This window comes from Muntiacus reevesi, chromosome 17, assembly GCF_963930625.1.
Source record: "Muntiacus reevesi chromosome 17, mMunRee1.1, whole genome shotgun sequence".
Lineage (NCBI taxonomy): Eukaryota > Metazoa > Chordata > Mammalia > Artiodactyla > Cervidae > Muntiacus > Muntiacus reevesi.
The window spans coordinates 45,761,094-45,788,909 of NC_089265.1; the positions used below are offsets into that span (position 1 = coordinate 45,761,094).

A 27,816-nucleotide genomic window follows, 5' to 3' on the forward strand; every position below is an offset into this window, starting at 1 on the left:
TATCTTATCACTGATTACACTGGAAGACATGGGAAAGCAGGGGGATGGTTGACTTTTAATACCATATATCTTCTACTGCCATAAGAATACTTAAGACTTAGTATTTATTGAGTGACCGATTGACTGTACTGTGATTAGGTACGTGGATAGTGAGTAGAGTGATCCTTGGCTTTATAAGACACCTCCTAAGACCCATTTTCAGGTAGGTGTAAGATGTGAGTGTAATCTAGGACCCCACTCCTTGTTCTTAGCTCACTTTCGCAGGGAGAATTAGAAAAGGAGGTTGGCCTCTGATACTATTTTCCTTGGTAGGTTATATGAGATCAAAGGCAGAAATTAAGGAAATAGGTCTATTTTTAGACTTGGTGACTTATTTAGATAGGTTGCTGTAGAAGGTGGTGCAAAGATATTCACACATAGAATATCACATCAAGGGTGCTTTAACACTGCATTCCAATGATCTGGGCGGGGTTGGGCGGAACAAGTCTGGAAGCAGGTGACTCAGGCTGTGGGTCAGGAGACCTGAATATTACCTCTGGCACTATGATGCTTCCTTAGCTTATAGACTTTGAGATTAATCTAATAGACCTCTAATCATTTGTTTTATCTAAAAAAATCTGTGGAGCTTTTTGCTTCTCTTTAAACTTCTCTGGTCTATAGGTGAGGGCACCAGATGCCTATGAGCTTATCAGCACTGACCACTAGGAAGAAAAATTATCCCACTCATGAGAAAGTGACATTTGCTTTCTCTGTGAAGAGGAATGATATGTGTAACTGTGTGCAGAAGTGGGAACACGGCCTGCAGTTCCCTGCCATGTTCCCCTCCATCCCCCTGCAGTTATGTTTCATTTGTGTGGAGGAGGCCGGGGTTATGTGAGGAGCAGAGCTGCCAGACTGAACAAATGCTATAGTGAGAAGGCAGGAAATTCAAATATCAAAAATTTCAAGGGGAAAAATTTACACTAGCTACATTAAAAAGTGCTTTGATGTTGAGAGGTACGAGAGATGCAGTTAAGGAAAACAGGATCTTCTCTAAGGAAGTTAGGAAAGGAGCCTAAAGAAGCAGCTCTCATCTCTTGGGGCACAGCTCTTATCTGTTCCCTCCACGGCCTGTGCCTCCTCCTTCCTGTGACTTTGCTCAGTATCTTTTTTCCTCTTGGAAAGGTTTCCTATATTAACCCAAAGGCCCCAAGCAAGACTCAGGGGGAAATACGGTAAGTCTGAGACTGGAAGGAATTTACTGTATAATATCCCTATTGTTCACTGGTGGACTGGTTTATTCATTCATTTATTCATTCACTCATTTGTGTTACAAATATTTACTGACCGCTACAGTTTGCCAGGCACTAAGACAAAGAGTTAAAGAAGGCCAGCAAAGGTTGATCCTGGAGCTTACAGCTTGTAGAGAAAATGAACAGTGGCTCAGTTTACAAAGAGCTGGACTACATAGTGTCAGACCGCGACAGTGCTCTGAAGAAAACTAAAGCAGGGTAGAACTAGTGATACCTGGTAGTTTTTTATTTCTCCATATTTCTAGTTGCTCTTGCAGGTAGCATGGCGAAGGAAATTTCCAGCATTGACTTTCAAGTTAGGGCATTTTTCTACCCTATATCTCACCCCTACATTCTCCCTCCAGCCTGTAAGATCTATTCCCTTGGATTTTGCCGTGTAAGTCAGCTTCCTTCCTCTTGGCTGCCACATATTCACTATAAAAATGTACATGCACTACCTTCCTTTGCCTAGAGATACCAGACTTCTCTGTTCTCTCATTTTTGAAATGTAGAGATCGCTCATCTGCTGATATTCCTTCTTTCCCTTTGTCTTGTGGATTTGTACCTTTTAAGATTCCTTCACTACCATTAGCTAGATCTTGGGAAGTACTAAAGGCAAACCTATATACAACCCACTATATTTAAATGAATTTATCCACTTAATCTGTCTAAAATTTGAGATAATAACACAACCATCACTGGGTTTCTCTGTGGGTTCTGGACATTTTTTTTTTTTTTTTTATTTAATTTTATTTTATTAGTTGGAGGCCAATTACTTCACAACATTTCAGTGGGTTTTGTCATACATTGACACGAATCAGCCATTGAGTTACACGTATTCCCCATCCCGATCCCCCCTCCCACCTCCCTCTCCACCCGACTCCTCTGGGTCCTCCCAGTGCACCAGGCCCGAGCACTCGTCTCATGCATCCCACCTGGGCTAGTGATCTGATTCACCATAGATAATATACATGCTGTTCTTTTGAAACATCCCACCCTCACCTTCTCCCACAGAGTTCAAAAGTCTGTTCTGTACTTCTGTGTTTCTTTTTCTGTTTTGCATATAGGGTCATCATTACCATCTTTCTAAATTCCGTATATATGTGTTAGTATGCTGTAATGTTCTTTATCTTTCTGGCTTACTTCACTCTGTATAATGGGCTCCAGTCTCGTCCATCTCATTAGAACTGATTCAAATGAATTCTTTTTAACGGCTGAGTAATATTCCATGGTGTATATGTACCACAGCTTCCTTATCCATTCATCTGCGGATGGGCATCTAGGCTGCTTCCATGTCCTGGCTATTATTAACAGTGCTGCGATGAACATTGGGGTGCACGTGTCTCTTTCAGATCTGGTTTCCTCGGTGTGTATGCCCAGAAGTGGTATTGCTGGGTCATATGGTAGTTCTATTTCCAGTTTTTTAAGAAATCTCCACACTGTTTTCCATAGTGGCTGTACTAGTTTGCATTCCCACCAACAGTGTAACAGGGTTCCCTTTTCTCCACACCCTCTCCAGCATTTATTGCTTGTAGACTTTTGGATAGCAGCCATCCTGACTGGTGTGTAATGGTATCTCATTGTGGTTTTGATTTGCATTTCTCTGATAATGAGTGATGTTGAGCATCTTTTCGTGTGTTTGTTAGCCATCTGTATGTCTTCTTTGGAGAAATGTCTGTTTAGTTCTTTGGCCCATTTTTTGATTGGGTCATTTATTTTTCTGGAATTGAGCTTCAGGAGATGCTTGTATATTTTTGAGATTAATCCTTTGTCTGTTTCCTCATTTGCTATTATTTTCTCCCAATCTGAGGGCTGTCTTTTCACCTTACTTATAGTTTCCTTTGTAGTGCAAAAGCTTTTAAGTTTCATTAGGTCCCATTTGTTTAGTTTTGCTTTTATTTCCAATATTCTGGGAGGTGGGTCATAGAGGATCCTGCTGAGATTTATGTCAGAGAGTGTTTTGCCTACGTTCTCCTCTAGGAGTTTTATAGTTTCTGGTCTTACATTTAGATCTTTAATCCATTTTGAGTTTATTTTTGTGTATGGTGTTAGAAAGTGTTCTAGTTTCATTCTTTTACAAGTGGTTGACCAGTTTTCCCAGCACCACTTGTTAAAGAGGTTGTCTTTTTGCCATTGTATATCCTTGCCTCCTTTGTCAAAGATAAGGTATCCATAGGTTCGTGGATTTATCTCTGGGCTTTCTATTCTGTTCCATTGATCTATATTTCTGTCTTTGTGCCAGTACCATACTGTCTTGATGACTGTGGCTTTGTAGTAGAGTCTGAAGTCAGGGAGGGTGATTCCTCCAGTTCCATTCTTCTTTCTCAAGATTACTTTGGCTATTCGTGGTTTTCTGTATTTTCTGGACATTTTTAATCCCTGTAATTTTTCAATTGCTTGGCAGTAACATAGTCACGTATGTTGACCTAAAACAAACAGATTGCCAGGTATTTCTCCACCAAAAAGAGATTTATTGGGGATCTACAGAAAATTGCAATTAGGGGTCTGCAGTCATGGTGAGCCACATGCAAGTTCCTGCATGGAGAGAAGGGGGACACTTTTAAAGAGAGGAAAAGAGGGGGGTGTAAACTGGGAGACTGGGATTGAGACATACACACTAGTGTATATATATAATAGTGGAGAAGGAAATGGCAATGCACTCCAGTATTTTTGCCTGGAAAATGCCATGGACAGAGGAGCCTGGTGGGCTATAGTCCACGGGGTTGCAAAGAGTTGGACACGCTGAGCACACACACAGCCACACACATACAAAATAGATAACTAATAAGCACCTACTAACTCTAATCAACACTCTGAAGAGTGAATTAATGTATATGCATCACTGATTCACTTTACTGTATAGCAGAAACTAGCGCAACATTGTAAATCAACTATACTCCAATAAAAATTATTTTTAAAACTGTGATAGAAAGGAAAAGGAAATCGATAGGGCTTTAGTAAGCCAAGAGTCCATGGCTTCTCATTGGCTGAGTCTGCTAGGAAAAGAAACTGTCTTCCTACTGGGCTGTTTTGGTCACAGGGTGTGAGAGCTCCCCCTTCTGGTCTCCAAACTCTATTTAATTGAGGTTTTTATTTATTCATTTTTCATAGCTAACAGTGCCTATTGCTATAAATTCCAGCCCCCATCTTGTCTACCTCAGAGGGGTGGTAACTTCCTCTTTACCAACTCTGCTTCTTTTTTATTAAGATTATTTTTTTTTTTTACTTCTGTTTTAGGGATTCAGTTTAACTCTCAGAACTGTTCACAGGGAGCCTTCAGCAGTTGATCTATTACAGTTTCCATGGGGGGTTCTGCTTGTAGATTTTGCTCTGGTAAATTGTAATACTCTGTATTAGCTTGTCTCTCTCTGTCTAATTTTGGGGGCTGCCTTGTGACCTTGATTCTCTGACTGTTGTTAGAAGAGTTATTGACTTTCAGTTTTAACAGCTTTTTTCTTGTTTTGGGGGTGGGAGTGATGACTTCCAATCTCTTTACATCTAGAGAGTCAGTGGGAGTCTACCTCTTTAATGCAGCTTGTTCTGACTATTTCGACTCTCTGGGATGTTTCCTCTCTCTTAGCTCCTTATTTTTGACATTTAATATCAGGGTACTTACATTCCACCTTACTCCAACTATTTTATTTGTGCGTAGCCTATCTTCTAGCTAGACTGAGCCTCTTTAAATGAAAGAAAAACATTTTATTTACTTTACGGTTCCCCAGATTTCATTAAATTATTATAGATTTTGAGTACTTCTGTATATCAGACACTGCCACATACATTTTATGTATTTAATTATCATAACACTCCTATGAAATTATTTGCTTTTACAATTTGTTGAAATGAAAGCTGATGCTCGGAGAGGTTATATGTAGCCTGTGGTCATGCTTTTTGAAGTGGCAGAACTGGGTTTTGAACTCAGGTCTCCCTGATTCTAAGAAGAAGACAGTTCCTTCAGCTAAGCTATAAAGTCCTTCCTAGTGCTTTGCTGAATTCTTGTTGATTGAGTGAATTAATGAATGAATTATCTGGATATTTCTGTAGTGTTCTCTCTCTAAGTGAAGATGATGGCAGGTACTTGACATGTGAATAAAACAGTCAACTGAGATCTCCTAATTTGGTAACCAAGAGAAAGTAGAGTTAATTAACTGAAACTCTCTCCCATCACTTCTCCTTAAACTTGCAGGAAGTCCGAGATATTTTTCTGAGCTCCAGTAGAAGGTGGAACATTTTAGCTACTTCTGAAGAAAGCACTAAACATTTTCTGAGTTGGCTCTTTCTTCCTAACACTGTGGGAAAAAGTGTTGTTTGCTAAGTTCTGGCTGTTTTATTCCTGTTTTTTTTTTTCTTATGATGCTTTATAATCCAGGCCTTCTTTACAGGGACACAGGGGTGGTTTATAACTGCAAGGGTCAAAGAAATAAGTTTATGTGAGAGTCTAGAAGACATAGTGAAGCAGTAACCTCTTACTTTCTGTAGCTTTTTTCCTTTTTTTCCCAAAAATTTCCTTTATTTTTTTGTCTCCCTAAGTCTCAGTCTTAAAATAAAAAGCAAAACACAACTTTGCATTTTGAAGTATCTTTAAAAGTGAATATGGTAAGTAATAATTTACCATAATAATAATTTGGAAATACAGAAATAATCTAAAGAAGAAGAAACTTTCTCACAGTTTCATCATCCAGATGTGTCTGCTAACATTTTGGCATATTTCACCTCAGCCTGCACACCCTTTTTGCATAAAACATTGATTTCTGATCTCTAATTACCTGAAGGTATTGGATATGAAACAAAAAAGAAAGAGCCAGGAGGCAGCCAGGGCGCTTGACTCATGTTTTGTTTTGCTTTGTTTCCCACATGTGGAAAAAAAACTCAACCTACAGAATGCTAGAACATTTAGCATGAATAGATTTCTTGTTTGGTCAAGATACTAGATTTACTCTCCTCTCTGAAATAAATTTTTAAAAAGTGGACAAAATATATGAAACAACAGTTTTCAAGACATTATACCTCAGACAACAAAGGATAGTAACCTCTAGGAGATGGAAGACAAATGAGGTGAACCCTACAACTGCCCCAGCTACTGTCTAGAGAGTCTCCAGGCCGCAGTGTGGGGAGTAGGGATGTATGCAGAGATTAATGAACTCCCTGGGTTGAGGAGATACAGCTGAGAGCCCAGGGACACTAAAGCAGCTAAAATTCACAGGGCTGAACAGAAGAGAAAGCTGAACAGAGAGAGAGTGCATTCTGGAGAAAAGAAGAGAAAGCTGAACAGAGAGAGCATTCTGGAGATTTGCAGGGTTTCTATGCAAAGAGTCAGCCACGACTGAAGCGACTGAGCAGGCACTGACACTTCAACTGAATAATGATCTTTGCTTGCAGGTGTTTGGGGAAAGAACCCCCAAAAGGCTTAGAGGCAGAAATCACTATAGCCCACACAATTCTGGGAATAGTTTGTCTTTCTATCAGCAAGAATCTAAAACCTTATAATTCATGGAATCCAGGTAGAGTACTCAGAAGAGTTTTTCCTTAGCAAAAAAAGTTAGCCCTAGACCAAATGTTGCTCTGGTCCCACCTAACAGCTTAAAAGTGAATCTCTGAAGAATAAAACTACTTTAAGGTAACTTAAATGCATACCCAAAACAAAATTGAAGAGTGTTTATAGGAATATAAAAATATTTAACACTCAATAAGGGCACATTTATAATTTCTATTATGTAACCAAATATTATCATGAATATAAAGAAGCATAAAAATACATATAATTATGAAAAAAATCAATGAAACATAATTACCCAGATGATACAGATACAGATAATATAAATAGTAGACAAATAGTTATTATAACCTTATTACACACATTCAAGAGGCTAATGGGAAAATTAAGTAGAGGCATAGATGAAATTAAAGAGATAAAATTAATCTTTTACAGACAGTGTCTAAGATGAAGCATATACTGTATGAGATTAACATCAGACATAAATGGTATAAATACCCAAATTAATAGTTAGGAACAGTTAGACTAGAGTCAAAAACCAAGATTCAACTATGTGTTGCCTATGAGAAACTCACTTTCAGTATAAATATACAAATAGTTTAACAGTAAAAAAGATGGGGAAAAAAAAGATGTATTAGATTAATTCAAAGAAAGCTGGAGTAATCATGTTAATATTGGTCAAGTTCTATTTCAGAACAAAGTATGTTACCAGGATTAAAGAATGCCATTTCATACAAATAGGGGCAAATTAATCAAGAGGAAATAACAAATTTAAATATTTGTATACCTAATAACAGAACCTCAAAATATATAAAGCAAATACTGGTAGAACTGCAAGGAAACATACACAAACTCACTATTATAGTCAGATTTCAGTACTTTTTGTAATAATTGATAGACAAACAAAAAAATTAATAAGCATATAGAAGGCCTCTACAACACTATCAACCGTTTTGAACTAACTGAAATTTATATAAGTCCACCTAAGAATAGCAGAATATGCATTCTTTTCAAGTGGATATAGAACATTTAGCAAGATAAACCATATTTTAGGTTGTAAATAAATCTCAATATATTTGAAGAGATTCAAATTGTACAAAATATATTCTCTGGCTACAGTAAAATTAAACTAATTAAATTAAAATCAGTAACAAAAGACTTATCTGGAACCCACCAAAATTTGGAAAGTAAATATCACACTTTTAAATTACTCTTGGGTCAATGTTCATCGCAGCACTGTTTATAATAGACAGGACATGGAAGCAACCTAGATGCCCATCAGCAGATGAATGGATAAGGAAGCTGTGGTACATATACACCATGGAATATTACTCAGCCATTAAAAAGAATTCATTTGAATCAGTTCTAATGAGATGGATGAAACTGGAGCCCATTATATAGAGTGAAGTAAGCCAGAAAGATAAAGACCAATACAGTATACTGATGCATATATATGGAATTTAAAAAGATGGTAATGATAACCCTATATGCAAAACAGAAAAAGAAACACAGATGTACAGAACAGACTTTTAGACTCTGTGGGAGAAGGCGAGGGTGGGATGTTCTGAGAGAACAGCATTGAAACAAGTATACTATCAAGGGTGAAACAGATCACCAGCCCAGGTTGGATGCATGAGACAAGTGCTCAGGGCTGGTGCACTGGGAAGACCCAGAGGGATGGGATGGGGAGGGAGGCAGGAGGGGGGGTCGGGATGGGGAACACATGTAAATCCATGGCTGATTCATGTAAATGTATGGCAAAAACCACCTACAATATTGTAAAGTAAAATAAATAAATAAATAAAACACACCTTAAATTGTGAAAAAAAAAAAAAAAAGAGTAAAAAATAAATAAATAAATAAATTACCCTTGGGTCAAATAAGAAAGCAAAACAGAAATTAGAAAGTGTTTTGAACTGAATTAAAATAAACATATAGCATTTAAAAATCTTTTGGAAGCTGCTAAAACAGTATTTAAAAGAAAATTTGTAGCATTATACACCTATATTTAAAAAAAAAGGAAAGGTCTCAAATCAGTGATCTCAGTTTCTACTTTAAGAAACCAAAAAGAACAGAAGAGTAAATAAAACTCAAAATAAGCAAAGGAAAGGAAGTAATACAGGCTGGAGCTAAAAATCAATGGAAGATAAAAACAATAGAAACATTGACACTAAAAACTTGTGTTTTGAGAAAATCAATAAAATTGATAAACTTCTGGCCAGACTAATCAGGAATTTATCAAGAGGAAATAATTTTAATTGAACATAATTATTCACCTAGTAGAAGACAGAAATGAGAGAAGTGACACCTCTACAAATCCTATTGACACGGAAAGAATAATAAGGCAATATTATGAACAACTGATGCTGAAGCTGAAGCTCCAATACTTTGCCCACCTGATGAAAACAGCTGACTCATTAGAAAAGATCCTGAGACTTGGAAAGATTGAAGGCAGGAGGAGAAGGGGACAACAGAGGTCAAGATTGTTGGATGGCATCACTGATTCAATGAACATGAGTTTGAGCAAGCTCCAGGAGATGGTGAAGAACAGAGAAGCCTGGTGTGCTGTGGTCCATGGGGTTGCAGAGAGTTGAACACGGCTGAGTGACTGAAAAACAACAATGAACAACTCATGACAATAAATTTGACAACTTAGGTAAATTGTACAAACTACTTCTATGATAGCCTGCTAAAGCTGACTCAAGAAGAGATAGATAATCTGAATAGAAATTGAATTTACTGTTTAAAACTGGTCCACAAAGAATATTTGGCCAACCAAATAGATGGTGAGAATAATGCAGAGGCTATGAAGAGAAATCTAGGATTCTGAAATTTTCCTTGAGGCTTTTAAAATTCTCTTTCTCTTTCTCTCCCTCTCTTCCACACACAAACACACACACACACGCTTTCACAGTGACATCTCATGACACATGAGACAGGATGTGAAACTGAACAGTTCTGATGAATGTCTGAGTGACAAGATCTCACTTCTAAGAGCAAAGAGCTGAAAGGCTACTCTGGCTCTGTAAGACCTAGAAACTGGTTTCTTGGGGAATACTTGATTACATTAGGTAGACCAAATAGCTTCTGAGGCTACCATTACAGTTTTAGCCCTACCTTCAACTGCCTGAAAAATGTACTATACTAGATTAGGAAACTGAGTCTCGTGTGGTCTGGTCTCATGTGGTCTGGTCCTGCTTTCTGGATTTAGGATGTGGTTTGTCTCAATAACCAAAGTAAGTCCGTCTTATGGAAAGAAAAGCAGGGAATAATGGGAATTTGAAAATGTAATGAGCACCTGAATTTGTTTCTCTTTTAAAGGGGTCTTTTTTAATAAGCATCAGCTTTCTATCCTGCCTCCCACCTGGCTGTCATAGGACTAAATTTAGATCTTAATATTTGACCATTGCCCTTCCCTATGAGACATTAATAGTTACAATTATAGTCCCAACCTTCTGGCATTTAATCAAGATAAAATTGATTACCTTTAACTGAAAACAAAAAAGTCACTTTTGATCAGGATGCTGATTCCAATTTTTAGTAGACTTAGCAGACTGTCAGGTACTTACTGAGTGCTCCTCATCCTGTTTCTCTCTTTTCTGTTGCTACATAGTCCTAAAAGCTTGTCCTCTGGATGTCAGAGTACTGACAAGAAAGGAATTTGGAAGCTAAGTAAGAGAGGATATAAAAATCTCTCATTCCAAAGTCCACAGACTTCTCTTTGTATGAAACTAATTTTCTGTGTCACTGGAAGATGATTACTCACAATGGCTATTGGTCCCTTGTTTTTTGTTCAACTTAAACCTGTGCTACAAATGCTCCAATTAGTGACAAGCAAAAATTGGCTAATGAAGTTGACTGTTGGCTCAGAGAGCATGACTTTCAACAGTGGCTGTTGTCATAAACAGGTGTGGTGAGGAGTAAAGCTAAGAGTATCAAGAGATGGAGTGTTTTGGCTCAAATTTTATTCCTTGTTTTCATTTTTTGGTGATTAGTCTTAAATATAATACCAGACTGAATATTATGGCAATTTTCTTACTTGCAGAGTGCAAGATATTAAAGTAAAGCTGTGTCTTCTTGTCTTCCTAGAATTTTACGTGAAAGATGTAAGATTTTTTTTAAGTATGCATAAAAGCATTTGAACCGTGCTTGTAGATTACTAGTCCTGAAGGAGATCAGTCCTGGGTGTTCATTGGAAGGACTGATGCTGAAGCTGAAACTCCAATACTTTGGCCACCTCATGCGAAGAGTTGACTCATTGGAAAAGACCCTGATGCTGGGAGGGATTGGGGGCAGGAGGAGAAGGGGACAACAGAGGATGAGATGGCTGGATGGCATTACCGACTAGATGGGCATGAGTTTGAGTGGATTCCGGGAGTTGGTGATGGACAGGGAGGCCTGGCATGCTGCAATTCATGGGGTTGCAAAGAGTCAGACACGACTGAGTGACTGAACTGTAGATTACTATAACTTTTGCTATGTGTGAGGCACTATATTATATGCCAGTATTTGTTATTACATTTAGTTCTCCTGGCATGATGGTTATTATTCCTTCCTTTCTCTAAGACATAGAGAATTTAAATGAATTATCCAAAGTTATGGCATAAAATTGTGGCAGAGCCAAAACTCAAATATGAGTTTGCCTGACTTAAAACCTCAGGCTCTTTCTACTAGAGCCAGCTGCCAACTTGAAAGCTCAGAGATGCCTTTTCTAGTTCTATGATGTGAATGAAATAATCTTAGGAACCCAAATAAGCATAAGTCCTTTTCTCCTCCTATTATCAGTAGTAGGCCAGTGATAGAAATAAACTTTGTTCTTTATGGCCATGATCTTGAAGGAATTGGAATTAATCCAAATGGAATTAAGTAGTGAAACATGTTCATTTGTATTGATTAATGTTCTGCTTATTTCCAGAAATATTTAAAGAAATGTGACAAAAATTGAATATCCTGAAGTCCTAATGAGCATAATCTCACTCTCTTATGAACTCTAATAGATATTTATAGAGTTCTAATATCTAATAGATATTTACAATAGACATTTATGCTTGTATGTCTCTGGGGAACTTGCCATTATATCTTGTGTTATTGTTTCTAGTATTTATCTAATTCCATCAAAATGACCCTGAAGGCAGATACTCTTTGTATTAGTCAGGATTCTTTAGAGAAACAGACCAATAGTTCTCTCTCTCTCACATTTGATTTCATGAAGTTCACTTCTAAGAAGCATTACTTTACTTAACAAATCATCTAGTGTTAGTTTGAGGTAGAGATGGCTGAAGTACTTCTGACTAGTCTTTTGGATGTTAAAACTTCATTTCACTATTGTGGATTACTAACTAGAGTATTCATATGTTAACCAACTGCCCTTAGGATATAAATGAACACATATATCACATTTTATGTGAGCTATTTTAATAAAATGACAGACTACCTACGAATTACTTAAGGGTTTGGTCTTATTGAATATTATAAATTGAGTCTGTGAGGAAGAAATTAACATGGGTGGATAGTTGATCACAATAATTACAAATTCCTAAGTGTTAGTCATTCAGTCCTGTCTCATTCTTTGTGACGCCATGGACTGTAGCCTGCCAGGCTCCTCTGTCCATAGGATTCTCCAGGCAAGAATACTGGAGTGGGTTGCCATTTCCTTCTCCTGGGGATCTTCCTGACCCAAAGATTGAACCCAGGTCTCCTGCATTCCTAGGGAAGCCCAGGTGGCTCAGATCATAAAGAATTTGCCTGCAGTGCCGGAGACCTGGGTTTGATCCCTGGATCTGGGAGGTCCCCTAGAGAAGGGATGGCTACCCACTCTAGTATTCTTGCCTGGAGACTTTCATGGACAAAAGAACCTGGCAGCTATATAAACTCCTGAGGATACTTAGAATTCAGAATTCTTTTTCATTAACTGATGACAGTGTTATCTAATATCCCTAATTGAGTAGCAAATCCTATAATGTGTAATTGTTCCCAAACAGCTAAAGAGCAGAAAAAAGAATGATTCTTTCTAGTCAATGACTTACTTTTTCTAAGGAAAAATAAATTATTTCATCCTTAATCCTATTAACATTTTGTCAGAGAAACAAATTCTTAATTTCAGAAAATAAATTCAAGTTCTAAGCGGCTCTCATTTTCTTTTTTCTGCCTGTCTTGTTGGAGCCCTTCTCTCACCATTCAGCTTTCATCTTGACTCTCTGCCCCCACTGCCTTTTGTTCTTTAGAAGACAGTCATTAACATTTGCTAATGTATGCTAATTAGTATTAATAAGCATCTTCTGTGTGAACAAAGGCTGGTGCTAGAAGGATGGGTAGAGACTGTATAGAGTTCAGTCAGCCTTGCCTCATACTTTTTTATGCTCTGAGAGCAATCATCTTCTTTCAGTCGTTTCAGAGTTTTTGTGTTTTTTGTTTGTTTTGTTTGTTTACCCGTGAATCCGGACAATCCTTCTTCTTCATGACTGGGAATATTACAGAAATTTTATGGGCGACAGAAAGATTCCTTTTTGTTCTAAGCAATCCAAGGATATAGAAGAAAAGTCGTCAGGGTTTCTAACACACTATTTTCATTGGGTTAATAGCCACAAAAACTCTCACAGGAGAATGTATTTTCATTTTAGCACATTTATTTACAGCGGTTGCCCTTTGTTGTGGTAACTGTAATGTGAGAGCATACACTCTGAATATATATTATGACAGCATGGCTAAATAAGAAATGTCCTTCCCCCCAAAATAATCTAAATGCAAAGAAAAAGAAAGACACCACTTACTTTTTTGTAACTATAGAGAACTCTAAATGCCTTTGTAAATAGCTATTTATTTCCTGGATATAGTTAAAATAAAGACAACCCTCTAAACCACATAGAATAAGAGTTGCTTTGTTCTTTCTGTAGACCATGGTGTCAAGAAATATCTGATTGCAGCTTTTTGCAAACACTCCTGTATATAATTTGCCATTTGAAGAATGATGCTTCATCATTTCATATTTGCTCTTGACGGTCAGGGGGTGAGTGGTAGAATATGGAAACATACCAGCTACCCATTTCACTCAGCCTGTTTAATTTTAATTTTATATACTATGGAAACAAGGAAAAAGTGCCAAAAAATTTGGTGTGTATCCCCTCTTATTTTATTTGTGCAGTTTGCTCAGCGTTCAAAAGTTCTTTCAATGAATTTGTAGGGGAGAAAGTGGTCTCCCCATCCTATTCCTCCGCTATCTTAGCTCCTCCCCGCCTCTTATTTTAATTGTGAAAGGATAGAAGGTGTGATCTTTATTTTGAGTGAATTTTCATTTTTGTCTTTGTTTATCTCAGGGTTGTCTTGCTGGAACCTTGTGGTAAAATGTGTTTCTCCATAGACTTAATTCTCTTCTATTTGGCAAATACAATATTTTATATTGTGTTTTTAATAAAGCAGGCATTAGCAGCTACTTATTTTCTATTTCTTAAGGGCCACAGAGCCTTAAAAATAAATATAATTCAAAAGGAAAGACATTAGAGAATGACAGTTACTACAGCAGTTATATATATATTTTTGCCTGCCTCCCTCCCTCCTTGAGTGAGTCTTAACAAAAACCAAAATTATTATTCTTTTTTTGTGATTTTGTAACCACAGAGATGTAAAATAACTATTTAGTATCTCCAAGATATTATAATGTTTGAAAATATGACCAGTCTTTTGGCATTTATTATACAAATTTCCATTAGTGTATTGTTGAACATATGCACCCCATGATTTTTTCAGTGGTTTTAAGGAAGACCTTATGATTTTAAGGTTTTTAATGGTATTAAGGAAAGATGCTGGCACCTGCAGAAAGAATATCAGCCTAGGTCTGTCAGATTAAACCTTTTCCCAAGATACCTTATTGACAGTTGTGTAATGATCTCATTCTTTTATTCCTAGTTCAAAGGGTTTTTTAAAATGTCTTATAGTTTACAGGTTCATTAATGTATTTGATGGATATAATGGCTAAATAATTGTTCTTTTTACTCTGTGGCTTCCAGAATATCATGCTCAAGTCCATGACTTGAAGGACTTTGGATTGTTAGAAACAAATGTCCTGAATATCTTTGAGTGCATGTGTGCTAAGTCACTTAAATCGTGTCTGACTCTCTACAATCCTATGTTCTGTAGCCCGCCAGGCTCCTGTGTCCATGGGATTCTCCTGGCAAGAATACTGGAGTGGGTTGCTGTGCCCTCATTCAGGGGATCTTCCCAATCCAGGGATCGAACCTGAGTCTTTTATGTCTCCTGCATTGGCAGGCGGATTCTTTACCACTGGCACCACCTGGGAAGCCTGAATATTTTCTTATCCTGACCTAAAACTAGTAAAAAATAAATGGAGCTGCTGAGTTGAGCTGAATCAGATCTTATGTCCTTGGTAGATATATGAGAAGAAGAAAGATCACATTCCATCATTTTTGTTCACTTTCATGGACAGTGGCTTCCATTCCCTACTTAACATCCACCAATGATAGTGTTTTGATAAATTAATGGAAGCCAAGTGCTGGGCCATTCTCTGTAGGGGAAATGATACCTCTATATGGTTTGGTGATTTCATCTAGTCAGATTAAACTCCTGAACTTCAACAGTTGCTACTTAACCTATTTTCCCTAGAGCCTGCTATCTCTCTTTCTTGCATCTCCACTCTCCCAGTTACCCAGGCCAGAAGCCTTGGAACTATCCTTGATTCTTCTCTTCCTCTCACATCCCACATCATACCACATACTGATGACATGGGTTCTTCACTGAAGACTTGGAAATGTGCTTGTTATGGCATGGATTAATGTCTGTCTCAGGGCAGTTTAGTCTGAGCTGAAAGGTTTATTTTTTTAATTTAATTTTTATATTTTATTTAATTTATTTTAAATTTTTCCTTAAGTAATACAATTCTAATTTAATTAATGAACAGTTTCTTACCATTTTGCAGGCAAACATGAAAGTATGTTTATATGCCCAGTTTTGATAAAGGCAGTACTTTTGTTTTAAATATCAAAGTTTATTTACTTCCTCTTATTGTTTGTGACTTTTTACATCATTTTTCATTTTTCCATTTTTAAAAGGTTATACTCCATTTACAGTTATTATGAAATATTAGCTATATTCCCTGGAAATGTACCCCATTTATATGGGAAGAACTGATGTTGACATTTGCTCATACACAAAGGAACCCTAAAAAAATAACACTAGTACATTGTTAATATGGAGAAGGAAATGGCAATCCACCCCAGTACTCTTGCCTGGAAAATCCCATGGTCAGAGGAGCCTGGAAGCCACCGTCCATGGGATCGCAGAGAGTCGGACACGACAGAGTGACTTCACTCACTCACATTGCTAATAAACATAACTAGTAGATTACTGCAATAACCCAAGTAAACTAGATAAGATATTCATACCTAAACTTGAATCTCATCGTTATAAAGTCATTCTTTTCCATGAAATAGCTAGTCCTTAAGGACTATCACTTTTCTTCTAGAGTCTACAAACTACTCCAGAACACTTTGCTCTACAGATCCTTGTAAATGCACAATAAATGCTAATTGAATAAAAGAATTCTCAGTTTCCAAAGGAATGACCCGGTGCTGCAATAATCCCTTCATGAGCTAAATGTGGGTCAGAGGAACAGGTGATATCATTCAGCTCTTTCAGCTACTTGGCCACTCTGATCCTGAAGAACCATAAAATATTTTCAGTGCTATAGACTGAAAAAGAAAGCCTGGAACAACATTCACTTTTCTGAACGATTCCAGTGCCTCTAAAATGTGACATTTTACTGTTGTTTCTTTTTACTGTTTCTAATTACTGGGTCTATTTGCATGAAATGAGGATCTGGGTTGCCTAGGAGTTCATCTGCTCCTATTTCATATTCTTCTCTTAAATAAGCATACTTCAGTGTAGTTTTGCTTGCTGCCTTCAACATTTAGAAAGGACCCTCCCCCCCCCCCAAAAAAAAACTGTCCCACTCTCCTCCCATCACTCCCCAGGAGAGAGGTAATTTTTAAAGTATATAATCAATAGACTTTGGGAAACATCCAGAACATGAGAAGGTCATATGATTGGGAGCAAGCTACCAGGGATTGCTGAGAGAAGGGATGGCAACAATCCATGCCAAAAATTGTCTGAGAAGGGAAAGACAGTCTGTAACTCGCATTTAAGTGTTCTGAGTTATTCTTTTGCACAGGTTTTTGTTTGGGAGGGGCTTTTCAGCTTGGTTCTTCAGCATTACTTTGAGTTTCAGTAGCTTCTCAGACTAGATAGCGTTACATTAAAACCAAGCTTCATCTGAGGCTCTTGATGGAGTCTTCAATCTCCTGGCCATGGTGCTGGTATGTAGTTCCTGATGCTGATGCTGCCTTTGCTGAAGGTTTGAATCAAGAATAAATCAGTTATGGTCACAATACTTATAAAAACAATGGCTCTATAGCTCCTGACTCAACTGCCAGACAAAAGAAACATTGTTAAACAAAGAATGCACCTACTGAGAATGTGCAGATGATCATGCACAGATGAGTATCGCTATTGGAAAGTCACCTCAAGAGGAGTGAAGAGGCTATTTCTGCAATACTGTCCGTTACATCACTCAGAAACCATAGCTCTTTTTTCTTCTCTACTTGCAACCACAGCAGAGCTATCTCCTCTTATGGAGTTTTATTTAATGGCAATTTATAACTATCTTTCCTGTACCTTAGAAGATGATCCATGACTCCAGCCCTGCATTTTCTCTCTTCTGGTTATCAGAGGAAATTGATTTGTCACTTATCTCCTTGGCTGGGACATTTCATTTTGCTGTTTTTGTTTCATATGATTGTAATCCTTGCTAATGATTTGCTTGTATCTCTATTATTTAGTATTTTCCTCCATTTCATTATTTAACTTTAATCATGTCTAGTGAGTTGATTATTAAAAATCAGTTTAGCATTTTGTGTGAATTTTTGCTTTGGCTATGCATGGTGCAAAAGAGGCTGTGTGTCAGCCTTTGCTATTTGTCCTCAGCTATTCCTATATTATGCCACTGATCAGACCTTAGTCTAAGGCTAATCTTATATCATTAAGATGCCTTCCTAAGTGAATTCTTCTTTGACTGAAGAAATTTGGTGGTAGCATTAATTGCAAGTAAAGACCATGACTTATTGTTGAACATAAAATATCTTCTGAGAAGTGTCTGTCGTCACTACTGTGAACTCTCAGTAGTGACATAAAGACTTTTGTCCCCTGCAGATCCAGTTACAGCTAGTGACAAAGGCATATGTCCACTCTGAACAAAGAACACTTATTTTCCTATTCCATGGCTGACATTGAGTGATAACATTTTTGCATATTGTAAAAATTTTTATGCATATGCTGTTTAAAGGCAAAAAGTGCTTTTACAATAATCTTCTTTGTGAATAGAATTTAAACTCTGTATGTGCAGCCTCTTCAGTATGGCTGTCAAGCTCTGAATAATAACCTTTGACAGTGCTGAGCAGAAACAAAACCAGGGGTTGTTTCCTCTGTCCACAGCACCATTGTTTATTATCTTTGCTGTTTTGGACTTAGGTTCATCCACCTTAAATAAAATATGTAAATTAATATTTTAAATGAGTTACTAGACTGTGGTTTAAAGAAATAGTCTGCTCTGATTTTTGCCATGGCAAGTCATAGATCTTTGTCTCTGGCCAACTCAACCTGTGATGAACAGACAGTAGTTGACAAGGGGGAAAAAATCTGCCAATTAATATATTTTCTGATATTATTGTACCATTACATTTTTATAAAATTTGTATATGCCTTTATAAAAATGGAGCTAATCTGAAAACAAGACCCTGAGGATGAGGGGAGGAATAAACAGAAAAAACATTCTTTGTCTTGAAAGAACTGTTAAATCACCTGTCTCTACATTGTCAAAGTAAATCATATATGGGAAAATTTAGGCTGCATATAATATGTATAGAAATAGTTAAAATAGGAAATATCAGCTTTTAAGCATTTTTGTAAGGTTCTTTGACACTGAGTAACTGGTTAGAATGAAATATTCTCTATTTTAATAAGTTAATTTGGTTATAATAACCAAATGGTCTGTACATGTGGATATAGCTTTGCTAACAATTTTCTTTAAAATACAATGAAATGATCCAACAAATCCTAAGTCAACTTACTGCAGAACAAAATTTATTTTGGTTGAAGTTATTTTGAATTGAACTGACAGGCTTATGATTAACATGTTTTGCAAATTGTTGAAGGTGATGAAGCAGAAAAGTCCTTGCACAACACTCTATAAGATGCTGTAGCTATATATTTTTAATAAACAATATTCGTTTTGACAAGTTTATTGAAAAAATTTAACTGCACAGAAAACTTTACAATGAAAGTAACAACAGTAAAAACCAGTTATTAGCAATTGTGCTGTCATTTAAAGAATTGCTATATTTTTTTCTTTCCTCGACAGTGCAAATCCAAGTGGAGGAGAAAGAAGATGATACTGAGGAAAGTTCAAGTAAGTGGGGATGGACCCAGTTGGGATATGTTTCGTGTGGAATAGCAGCAAATTTAGGGGATTTGTCTTCTTATCTTGTGGGAATATGAGACCCTGTGCAAACACAGGAGCACAAGTAGATGATTTTTAGTGGTCTCACAAGAGCAATCAAGCCCATCAGATAGACTCTTCACTTGAGAGTCCATTCAATTGGCACACACACATTCCACTCAATTTATAAACTGCTCATCATTAAGTGGATGGTGGTCCAGAAAAATTTGCTTTTTTATTTCTTTACTATTTTCTTTGTCCTAAAACATTTTCCCTTAGGTTGAATCTATTACAATATAACAGATTGGCCTTTTTTGACTAAAGTGATCAGATTGCTCAATAAAAATGAATAAACCTGTTCTTTTAAATTCATGAATATTTTGTCTAAATTGTCCTGTTATTTTTACTTTGAATAGGTTCAACTCAAGAGCCTGGATTGTGACCCCTTCCCAGGCATGCAAACCACTCATGGACTAGAACAGAGAAAGATCATTTTATGAGCAGAAGTTTTGAGTTTATCAAAACTGAAAGTGCAGCATTTCAGGGAGAGTTCAATTAGAGAATACATCAACACTATCAATTAAAAACCTGAGCCCAATATGACAGCCAGCGAATGTTCATGGTGACAGTTGTTTTCATTGATTTGGTGCATTGTGCATGCAAACAGCCCAGAGTCTCACATAGATCCTAGAGGCTCTGACTAGACTACTATAGGGAAGGAAAAGTAATTTTTCCTTTACCCTTCTGAGTTTCTTAACTGATACTCCTATAATCTGAGACAGTTTAACAAGAAAACCAAACCAAAACAGAAGTTTATTAACATATACACCTCATGTATACATGGATGATACCCAGAAAAATACTGAATAATTGTGTGAGGTGGCTTAAAATTTAGACTTAAATGCCATCTTAATAGGGAAAAGGGAGGGGTATGCAGGTCTCTTGGAAGAGAATAAGTTTTAAGAGAATAGATAGGAGGTATGATAGTTTATGATAAAATATGTCTGCATGTGGTGTTGACCTATAGTCTCCTCTATAGAACACTTCTGTAGTGTTCCTTGGGGACGAAATTCCTGGGGAGGGGATTTATGACAGTTGAGTTCCTTTTGGCAGCTGTTTTCAGGCAGACAAGAGAATTCAGAGAAAATCTCTTTCTGCATTTGCTGTTTTTCAAGTGCTGTGTCTCAAAATAGTCAATACACAGAAGTGGCATATTTTGGGGTGGTATATTCTGAATGTCTTTTTGAGGTGGTATATTCTGCTACTGTTCAAAACTAAAATGAGCCCATTCCAAAAGGTAATGTTTATGCAAATCCACCTTTAGTAGGCAACTGTAAAACACTCCTTGTATAAAGAATTTGAATGTTTGGAAACTAGTGAAAACACTAAAGACAACCTTTTTGTCCAAAGTGCTAGAAGATAAATATAATGATATACTTTTCATCCATGGTAAAACTCTGCAAGTTTAATAGCTTAGCTTTAATGTAAAATATACTAAAATGCAGACTACCAAGTGGCTTCTTGAATTTTTGAGTTATTTGAGGGTGAAATTGTTTCTCAGTTCCTATGAGGTTCTTGTTCTTTCTATGATTAGTGACTGAAATGAACAATAAAGGCTGGGTAGATTTTCAAAATGCCAGAGTGGGGTTTGAATATCATGCAACATCTCCCACAGTATTTAACAAACTTTTGGTTTTGATGACAAGAGTATAGTTTTCAAAACCTAGTTAGAAAAGTAATTGTTCTGTTTCTCTCTGCTAGTCAAACTTTAGTAATATTGGTAATGTTTAGATCTTATTTAGATTTGGAATATCAATAAAGGTTTAACAAGTAATGTTGAAAAGATAACAAAATTTATAAAAAAATAAAATGACACACACTATGTAAAAATGAACATATTTAACTAATAAATGAGGAATCCGGTGAGCCATTCATAGCAGTTACCAGTTCAAAGGAAAATTAAAAGAACAGATTCATTTATAGATCAGGAATATTGAACTGATTGTGCAAGTGAAGACTTGACTGTTTTGTGGGGTTTTTTCCTTTTCTTTCTTTTTTGGTGGTGGAAGGTTGTCCGCACTGAAAAGAGTTCACTTGCTTGTCTAGGGACAAGAACTATTTTGCATTGCTATCTAGTGATCTCAACTTACAAAGTTACAAAATAGCTTCCATAGAAGCAGCATCAGACAACACAGAAGGGTATGGTACAGACATTTCATAGTTTTCCATTAAAGCACAATTTTTTCCCTATAGTAGCTTTTATTTTAAAAGATAGTGATAATTGTGAGTAATATTTGTTTTTTTAAATAGTAATTAAGTCTAAATATCAGAAGTTAAAAAGCTAAAGTGAATGTGAAGTAGGATCGTCTGTTATAAGCAGTGAAGGAAGGAAATGAATTCTCCCCCTACTCTTTACCAGAAACCTTCCAAAGAAGTTATGGATATATGAGGCATAAATTGTCAGTTGGTGAATAAAATAATATTATTTTCTCAATCTTATATTAAATTTACTAGTTATCTATTTCTAATCAAAAAGATAGAATGATCAGCAAAGTTTTTTACTATCAATTTCATCTAAGAAAGAGAAAGAAATTTAGGAAAAATAAGTATTTGAAGTTAAGAATGAAAATGATTTTACATAAAATAGATAAGCAACAAGGATTTATCATGTAACACAGGGAATTGTATTTAATATCTTGTAAAAACCTATAATGGGAAATAATCTGCAATATATATTTTTTATATATATATGTAAAACTGAACCACTTGCAGTACACCTGAACAAGTAATACAATGTTGTAAATCAACTATGCTTCAATTTTTAAAAAAAAGTTTAAAAATAAAGAATGAGAATGATTTGAATTAGGAAGGCATTTGAATTATGTCAAGGCATAAATTAATTTCTTCAAAATTATTCTAATTTATAGCATTTCCTTGCATTCTTATTGTTTGTTCTAAGATAGAAGTAATATTAGCACATAGTGATTAAAACATTCAACCCTTATGTATTGAATTGATAATCTACAATTAGAATTATGTCAAGGCATAAATTAATTTCTTCAAAATTATTCTAGTTTATAGCATTTCCTTGCATTCTTATTGTTTGTTCTAAGATAGAAGTAATATTAGCACATAGTGATTAAACACTCAACCCTTATGTATTGAAGTGATAATCTACAAACTTGGTCTGAGAGGTCATGGTATGATATCAAACTCCCAAGTCATCTAGTTATACAAGTAAATGAAGGCTGGAATTCTAAGCATTGTTAGAATTTGGGGATTGATACTCACATATGTGAGTAGATAAACCACAAGAAATGAGAATGTAGATAAGTGTATTTAAATGGCAGACTATGAAATATATATGGCATGGTGCATTTTATATTGATATGACAAATTGCTAGACTATGGTTTCAGAGGTGTGTTAAAGATAAGTAAAAAGTAGGACTGTATTTGGGATCGGGAAAGCACTTTTCTGAAACTACTCACTGAAGCATTAACTGCTGTGTTTAGGCGAAGAGGAAGAGGAGGAAAACAAACTACCTCGAAGAGAGAGCATGAGACCAAAGAGGAAACGGACCAGAGATGTTATCAATGAAGATGATCCAGAACCTGAACCAGAGGATGAAGAAACAAGGAAGGCCAGAGAGAAAGAGAGAAGGAGGAGGCTAAAGAGAGGAGCGTAAGTTAGTTCTGATCTATAATTGACATTATTTTTCATTCATAAATGCCTGATGCTGAAAGATCACTCTTTAGGCACTCCCTAGCCTTAAAATTGGTAACTAAAACTACTTTCAAAAAAACAAGCTTAGTCTGATACCACCATTTTATTTTACTTAGTTAAATGTATTTTGATATTAAAATAGAATTTTTAAATGAATATATATTGAGAATGGACTTATGAGAGATTTCCTTATAAGAGGTCGAAATTGTCATGGGTCATTAACATAGTTAATTTAAATATTTTAATGTTATTCTGTTAGTTAAATGCATCATTAATGAAGTTAAATGAAAAACATAAACATGATCCCAAATCACGTATCTTATAGAGCAGGAGTTAGAAAACTATGGTTAATTTCAACCCAAGAGACAAGAATGGTTCTTATCATTTTAATCAAACTGTAATTTAAAAAAACACACAAAGAGGAATATGGGACAGAGCTGTATGTACCTCCCAAAGTCTAACGTATTAACTCTCTGTCCCTAGAGAGGATTGGATCGTCCTTTCCTTTTTAACATAACTCTTTCACTTCTAGCAGGCCAATGATTTTCTGAGTGCTGCCTTTGTCTAGAATAATACATTAAATGCTGTTTAGGGGAAAAAATCCAAGAAAATAATTTTCTGGTCTTTGCTTCCTGGAAAATTGCAAATGGTAAGCAGGTGGAAAAACTGTATATGTGAAACACACTTATTAATAGGAAACCTAGGCCACTTGGAAAGGATTCAAGAGAATAACTCCTCTGCCACCCCTAGGTGGGGCATGGGACTCACCATGAGGCGATAGGATCTCTCCTCTGAAACAGTCCTAGAACTTTAAATGCTGAAGAACTTTCCAAGATTTCCTCCCAAGATGACACCTTGTGGTATTCAATAACTAGCTATTATTTGTGAATATTTTGTCAATAGAGAAGTTCAGCATTAGTTGACGATGGTTTCTGTTAAAATAAGAGTAACCCCACCCATTTCTTCATTGTATTTTTGTTGACTTAAGGTTTTAAATCTCTTCCTCTTCTTTCTCCTTCTCTTCTTTTTTCTTCTTCTCCCCAATATCCTCTTCTTTCTTCTATCCTTCTTCTATTTCTTCTATCCTTGAATCGCCTGCTTTCCGTTTTACTCTGATTTTTTTATGTCTATCTTCAAGTATTTTTATGTTTTGTTCTTTTCAAAAACAAAGCACCCTTTTAAGTTTCATGTCTTATTGTGGTTGTTATTTCTATTATTAGGTAGTAATATTTCCTACTAGCAAAGCTGATGCTTTCTGACAGTGGTATTTCATTGAGGAAACATCACCAATAGACATATGAATGATATAGATTGTGTTCCAGAATTTGCCTTTTCCTCTCCATCTGTGCTTCAGAGAAGTCGCTTTTAAAATATGACTCAGATGGGTATTCCTTTGCTTTCTTGGTCTGCTCAAGGCCCTCCTGTCAAGGCTCAACCTCTAGAAATAGGACCATGTGAATCAACTGGGTCTTGGCACCTGCTACCTGGGGCAATCTTGTCCCTGTGACAGGGTCTTCCTTAGCTGGTCCCACTCTCATCCTGATTCTGAGAAGCCAGAAGCACCTGTCTCCCTTCCTCCCCTCTCCTCTGCAGAACCAGTCTTGACTAAAATGAATTTTATCTCCATAGGTTTTACAAATTATATTATTACCACCATAATTTTTACAACTATTTTAAATAATATAAATTACTTAATGATGATTGACAGTTTTGATCACTATTTCAGGGTCCACATTCTATTGTTCACTTTGAAGATAAGCCCTTATGTTTTTAAGAAAATGTATTAGCAAATATGTTTTGAGAAAGATTAGTAGGCAAATCATGGCACATTTATTTAGGTTAATTAATTCATGATCTTCTTTTATTTAAATGTTCATGTGAAACACCTTAGGGAATTTTTCTTGCACTGAAAGAACATTTGAAACCAACTAAATCCAAGGTTGTAATGCTAACTGTCTTTGGAGATGGTTAACAAAAACTGCCTTGTGTGTTGGCATTTTGAAGTATTTCTAATAATATTATATGCTTTTCTTGACCCAGTTTTAAGTGAATAAGTAATACGTTTATAGCAGTGAGAAATTCAGCACATTATGCCTCCTTTTTCCTAACAACTGTTGTTTAAATAAATCAAAACTAAGATAGAAAGTCATTCCTACACAAATTAGCCCTACATTTTAGAAGCAAAGCATGCTTGTGCTATGCGCTTTTAATATGATTAGCACTTTCTTTGAGTGGTTTCCTGGAAAAGCAGTTTCCCTGTAATGCAATGTTTAATTATGCATTATTATATTTAAATTATGCAAAAAATGTAATGTCTTAATTACCTGCATATTTGAAGGTAACTTAGCTGACAACAACTATATATTGTAGCACAGCGTGATCTTCCTGGAACAATCGACAATTAACAACACAAAGATTTTTTTTTTTCCAGTGGGTTTTGTCATACATTGATATGAATCAGCCATAGAGTTACACGTATTCCCCATCCCGGTCCCCCATCCCACCTCCCTCTTCACCCGATTCCTCTGGGTCTTCCCAGCCCACCAGGCCCGAGCACTTGATTCATGCATCCAACCTGGGCTGGTGATCTGTTTCACCACAGATAATATACATGCTGTTCTTTTGAAACATCCCACCCTCACCTTCTCCCGCAGAGTTCAAAAGTCTGTTCTGTACTTCTGTGTCTCTTTTTCTGTTTTGCATATAGGGTTATCGTTACCATCTTTCTAAATTCCATATATATGCATTAGTATACTGTATTGGTGTTTTTCTTTCTGGCTTACTTCACTCTGTATAATGGGCTCCAGTTTCATCCATCTCATTAGAACTGATTCAAATGCATTCTTTTTAATGGCTGAGTAATATTCCATGGTGTATATGTACCACAGCTTCCTTATCCATTCATCTGCTGATGGATATCTAGGTTGCTTCCATGTCCTGGCTATTATAAACAGTGCTGCGATGAACATTGGGGTGCACGTGTCTCTTTCAGATCTGGATTCCTCAGTATGTATGCCCAGAAGTGGTATTGCTGGGTTGTATGCACAAAGATTAAAAATATACCAGTCTGAGATCATTTAGTGTAGGAATAAATATCTTTTCATAACTTGGAAGACATTGTTATATTTTATTTTAGTGTACTTGTTGGTAATCCCGTCACCCAGAAAAATTCTGCACATAAACATTTATTTAATAAATATTTATTCAGCTCCACTTCTGTCGAAGATAATTTGCTAATTTCTTTGGAAGATATGGATGTGAATGTGAAATTGCCTCCATTCTCTACAAATTAATAACATAGTAAGGGAGAGGCCACTTAAGACACAATTATTATGGAATAAGACTGTATAAATGTGCCAGAGAAGTGAAAAGTGATTTAGAGTCTTAAAGAAAACTATCTCATAAGGACAATCAGAAAAGGGTATTGAAGACATTTCATATGATTTTTGAAGGAGTCATAGAATCTGAATGTTAAACATATAAAGTACTGGGTTTAAGACAGCAGGAAACTACATAATTAGTATTAGGAACATAGAGAAATGTAGAGAAATAAGCTTTAATTACATGGTAAATCCAAACATGAAATAGATCATTCTTTCATTCTGTATAAGTATTTTGTTATCTTCGTACAGCACCATAGGATTTTCTATGTGTGTGTGCTTAATTGCTCAATCGTGTCCGACTCAGCAACCGTATGGATGGTAGCCTGCAAGGCTCCTCTGTCCATGGGATTCTCCAGGCAAGAATACTGTAGTGGGTTGCCATGCCCTCCTCCAGGGGATCTTCCCAAGTCAGGGATCAAACCGGCCTCCTGCATTGCAGAAAGATTCTTTACCATCTGAGCTACCAGGGAAGGATTTTTATATAATAAACATCAAATATTTAAAATAAAAACAACTTAACGACATTCAGAGTTGTATCTTAGTATGAGTGTACTTCCATAGTTCACTTAAACCAGGATTACTATTCTAAGAAAAATATCGTAATTGGTTAAAAAAAAAACCAACAAAACTATCAATGACAAACGTTATTTTAGAGGGTTAATTAAATTTCTGTTTCAGTAACCATGACCTGATTAAAAACTCTGGTGGTGGTTTAGTCACTAAGTCGTGTCCAACTCTTTGTGACCCCATGGACTGTAGCCCACCAGGCTCCTCTGTCCATGGGATTCTCCAGGCAAGAATACTGGAGTGGGTTGCTGTTTCCTTCTACAGAGGATCTTCCCTATCCAGGGATCGAACCTGGTCTCCTGCTTTGCAGGCAGATTCTTTACCAACATAGCTACAAGGGAAGCCCTAAAAAAAAAAAAAAAAACCCTAAGAAAACTCTGGGTTGGTGGGAAAGAAAGGAGATTGTGAAGTTATTTTGTAAGGTGGGCTATAAAACTATGGGTATGTTCTCCTATTATTCAGCTGAAACTGTCAAAAACATCTTTTGCCATAGCCCTACTGTGTGTGGTCATGAGTTTAGTGAACAACAAAACATGTTTCTGACTAACCCTGAGTCATATTACACCTTCTTTGTCAATCAAGGTCTAGTTAGGAGAAAGGAACTCCAACAGTTAATCAAAGAGAGAGTGTTTAATAAGAGGACTATTTAGTAGGTGCCAAAGAATTGATGCTTTTGAACTGTGGTGTTGGAGAAGACTCTTGAGAGTCCCTTGGACAGCAAGGAGATCCAACCAGTCCATCCTAAAGGGAGTCAGTTCTGAATATTCATTGGAAGGACTGATGCTGAAGCTAAAACTCCATTAATTTGGCCACCTAATGCAAAGAACTGACTCACTTGAGAAGACCCTGATGCTGGGAAATCTTGAAGACGGGAG

General features: G+C 36.4%; 1 protein-coding gene across 1 annotated transcript in view; it reads left to right on the top strand.

Annotated features, from left to right (window-relative positions):
• The window catches only part of TMC1 (transmembrane channel like 1), a 136,544-nt gene that overhangs the window by 15,485 nt on the left and 93,243 nt on the right, over nt 1-27,816 (top strand). Inside the window, exons 2-3 of the mRNA XM_065907857.1 lie at nt 19,190-19,237; nt 22,787-22,949. Coding sequence (XP_065763929.1) covers nt 19,190-19,237; nt 22,787-22,949 — 211 coding nt within the window. The remainder of the gene's footprint in view (nt 1-19,189; nt 19,238-22,786; nt 22,950-27,816) is intronic.